Source organism: Musa acuminata, chromosome BXJ2-3, assembly GCF_036884655.1.
Source record: "Musa acuminata AAA Group cultivar baxijiao chromosome BXJ2-3, Cavendish_Baxijiao_AAA, whole genome shotgun sequence".
NCBI classification, from domain to species: domain Eukaryota; kingdom Viridiplantae; phylum Streptophyta; class Magnoliopsida; order Zingiberales; family Musaceae; genus Musa; species Musa acuminata.
Genome location: NC_088340.1, coordinates 33,939,570 through 33,942,625, shown reverse-complemented (window position 1 = coordinate 33,942,625; position 3,056 = coordinate 33,939,570). Strand labels below are relative to the sequence as shown.

At 37.7% G+C, this 3,056-nt stretch overlaps 1 protein-coding gene across 1 annotated transcript; it reads right to left on the bottom strand.

Moving 5' to 3' along the window:
- Positions 1–596: 596 nt before the first annotated feature.
- Positions 597–1,387, bottom strand: LOC135607815 (histone H2A). Its single transcript, XM_065099915.1, has 2 exons — positions 1,087–1,387; positions 597–999 (listed from the first exon to the last, which is right to left on the bottom strand). The coding sequence occupies exons 1-2, from the start codon at positions 1,297–1,299 to the stop codon at positions 760–762; spliced, it is 453 nt and encodes a 150-aa protein (XP_064955987.1). The 5' UTR covers positions 1,300–1,387; the 3' UTR covers positions 597–759.
- Between the last annotated feature and the right edge of the window lie 1,669 nt (positions 1,388–3,056).

The window sequence follows — 3,056 nt, the reverse complement described above, 5'->3', positions numbered from 1 at the left end:
AAAAATCTAAGAATACATGATACTCATACAAACTGAATTAATCTATCGTGATGTAAATCAAATCAACAAAACAACTATTAGAGTAGAACATTGTTTTTCTTAGTGCCTGAAACTGCACGTCCAATGCTAGCACGTCCACTGCAAATTAGGGACTTTATTATCTATTTTCCTTCTCAAGTTGCAAGGCAGTATCTCCCTAATTGCAATTCATATGAACTCTTACATGCACGTCACATTGCAAATCTAATGAATAATCTCAAAAGGCACAGACCCTCAATAGCACCATCAGCCGATAGAAGTTGATATCATCAACCAAAGCCACATCAACCATCACCCTATAGAATCATCAAAGAGACTCTCTTTGATATAGAACAGTCATTAAAGATTCAATTGACAGCTACCAAAGAAAGACTAGTTTTCATGCCATTAAAAGAATATTTCAATCGATCCAAAGGAACCCAACCCTCTCGTATAACACATAATAACAAAGCCCATTAACCTTCTTCCTCCTCCAAAACTCCCAATTTCTTACAGCGGCTGTTGTCCCTTTCACGAAAGGGTCCAAGTCAAACCAAATAAAACCACACCAAATCACATATAAATCACTACTATCATTAACAATGCATGAAACATAGGAAGAAGAAACATTTGGCTTCATCTAATTCATCTCTTTCTTCCACCTACACTATTCCAGTCCTACAAAATACACAAAGAAGAGGAATTGCAGGAGATAGAAACCCCCTTTCAAATCCGCTAACCCTAGTCTTTCTTCGGTGACTTGGTGGCCTTCGATGGCGACTTGGGCTCCTTGCCACCCTTGTCAGTCTTCTTCGGCAGAAGAACAGGGTTAATGTTGGGCAGAACCCCTCCGTGCGCGATGGTCACCCCAGCGAGAAGCTTCCCGAGCTCCTCGTCGTTCCTGATGGCAAGCAAGACGTGCCTCGGTATGATCCGGTTCTTCTTGTTGTCACGCGCCGCATTCCCGGCCAACTCCAAGACCTAAATATCCAAGCAAAGGGAAGATCATGAGAAGACGGAGATGCCGCGGGCGAGGTAGGCGGCGATGATGGGGGTTCGAGAAAGCACCTCGGCTGCCAGGTATTCGAGCACGGCGGCGAGGTAGACGGGAGCGCCGGCGCCGACGCGCTGGGCGTACCGGCCCTTCTTGAGGAAGCGGCCGATGCGACCGACGGGGAACTGGAGGCCGGCCTTGACGGACCGTGAGACGGGCTTCTTCTTGGGGCCACCACCCCTCCGGCCAGCGGCTCCCTTCTTCACCTTGCTCCCTCCGCCTTCCATAGCCACACCACCACTTTAGGACGCTCCTGGTTGACTTGGGAATGGAGTAAAGATGGAACGAGTTCACACGGCCCGACCGAGTCACGAACGAGTGAGTTGGCGAAAGAGATGTCTTGCCGATGCGAATATATAGTGGCGAGTGGGCTCGAGGCCTCGGATAGAGAAACCCGCACCGTTGGATTGGAATCAGATCAACGGCTAGCTATGCTTTAAGTCACGATCCGTGGGAGTACAGACGGACCAGTGGGGAGCGACGCCCTCGTGCGAAGTAAAGTGTGCTTCCTCATTTTTGAGACCCAATCCAAGAAAACGACGCCCGGACGGTTCAACGTTCGAATCGTCAAATCGAACCGGCCTTTAATTTGTCACCCAATCAAGAAAAAGGCGCCCGGACGGCTCAACGTTTCCAATTTAACGGGTTAATCTGGTTCAGAAAATACAGAAGAAAAATTCAATGTTCCTTCCGAGTTTCTCAAAACGGAGTTACATATATTAAATTTAATGGTTACTTAAATTTTTTAATCCCTATTTAAATCCTTTAGAAAATTGTATAATGCATTGAGGTGTATTTAATTATAATTTATATTAATATCCTTTAATTAATGTCAATTTAGGTGTGTTTTATTTTTAGGAGAGAATTAATATATATATATAGTCAATTAGTATATACGGATTCCTCCAAAACCTGAAAATTTGCATTGATGCAATTGTAGTTTATCTTAGTAAGATAGTTAACTTACTGTTAGTTGAAGTTTTAATTTAAATTTATAACCTTTGAGGACTATTAATGAATGATGATGTAAACGTTTAAGATGCGTTGTATGAAATGTTATGTGTGTGTGTGTGTTTTGGTTTTATCATTGTGGCATTTAAAGCATCTTAACTATGGTTAACCCTATTGGAAATTAAAAATTACATTAAACACATAGCTGTATTATTTTAGTTTGATTAAACTTGATTTCTATAGTAAAATTATTTAAGTTCATTTAAATAATACTAAATAAAGTTTGATTACTAAATAATAGTAAAATCATTTCATTGTGGCATTTAAGTTTGATTAAACACATAGCTGGTCACCAATTTCTTCCATTCACATCTATAAATTAAATCAAATACTAAATAACTCCAAATTTTTTTCGCTGAAACAAAGAAATGGAAAATGAGTCATTTTGTTCAATATCATACATTCGAAATAAGAATGGCTATTTACTTTTTTAATTTTTTTTATTAAAAAAAAATTAAAATAATATTTTTTAAATGATAATTTTACTCCTCTGTTCCATCTTTGTGCAACTCAGCTTATTAGCTACCATCTCCAATATTACTCTCGTTAAAACCTAAGTAACGATCGAAGTCAGGGGTAACCTCGCATGCTCGATTTGTTATAGCTCTTGCACAAATGTTATACAAAATCGTAAACCTTCATATGAGAGCTATGGGTGATGGTAAAACAACATAGACAACAATAAATTCGATGAAAAAAAAGGATAAAATAATTTTTTTTTCATAAAATTAGGAGAACTGTTTTAGAAACTTTTTTTAAAATAAAAATGTTCTATTGGAAATTTTAAAAAGTAAATTTTTTTTTAGGAATTCATGCAAGTATGAAATGAGTAAATATGTAAGTTATATATATATATATATATATATATATATATATATATATATATATATATATATATATATATATATATATATATATATATATTGGCATTTGGTTTTTGGATTACATTAATTTTGTTTCCTTAAGATGTGAT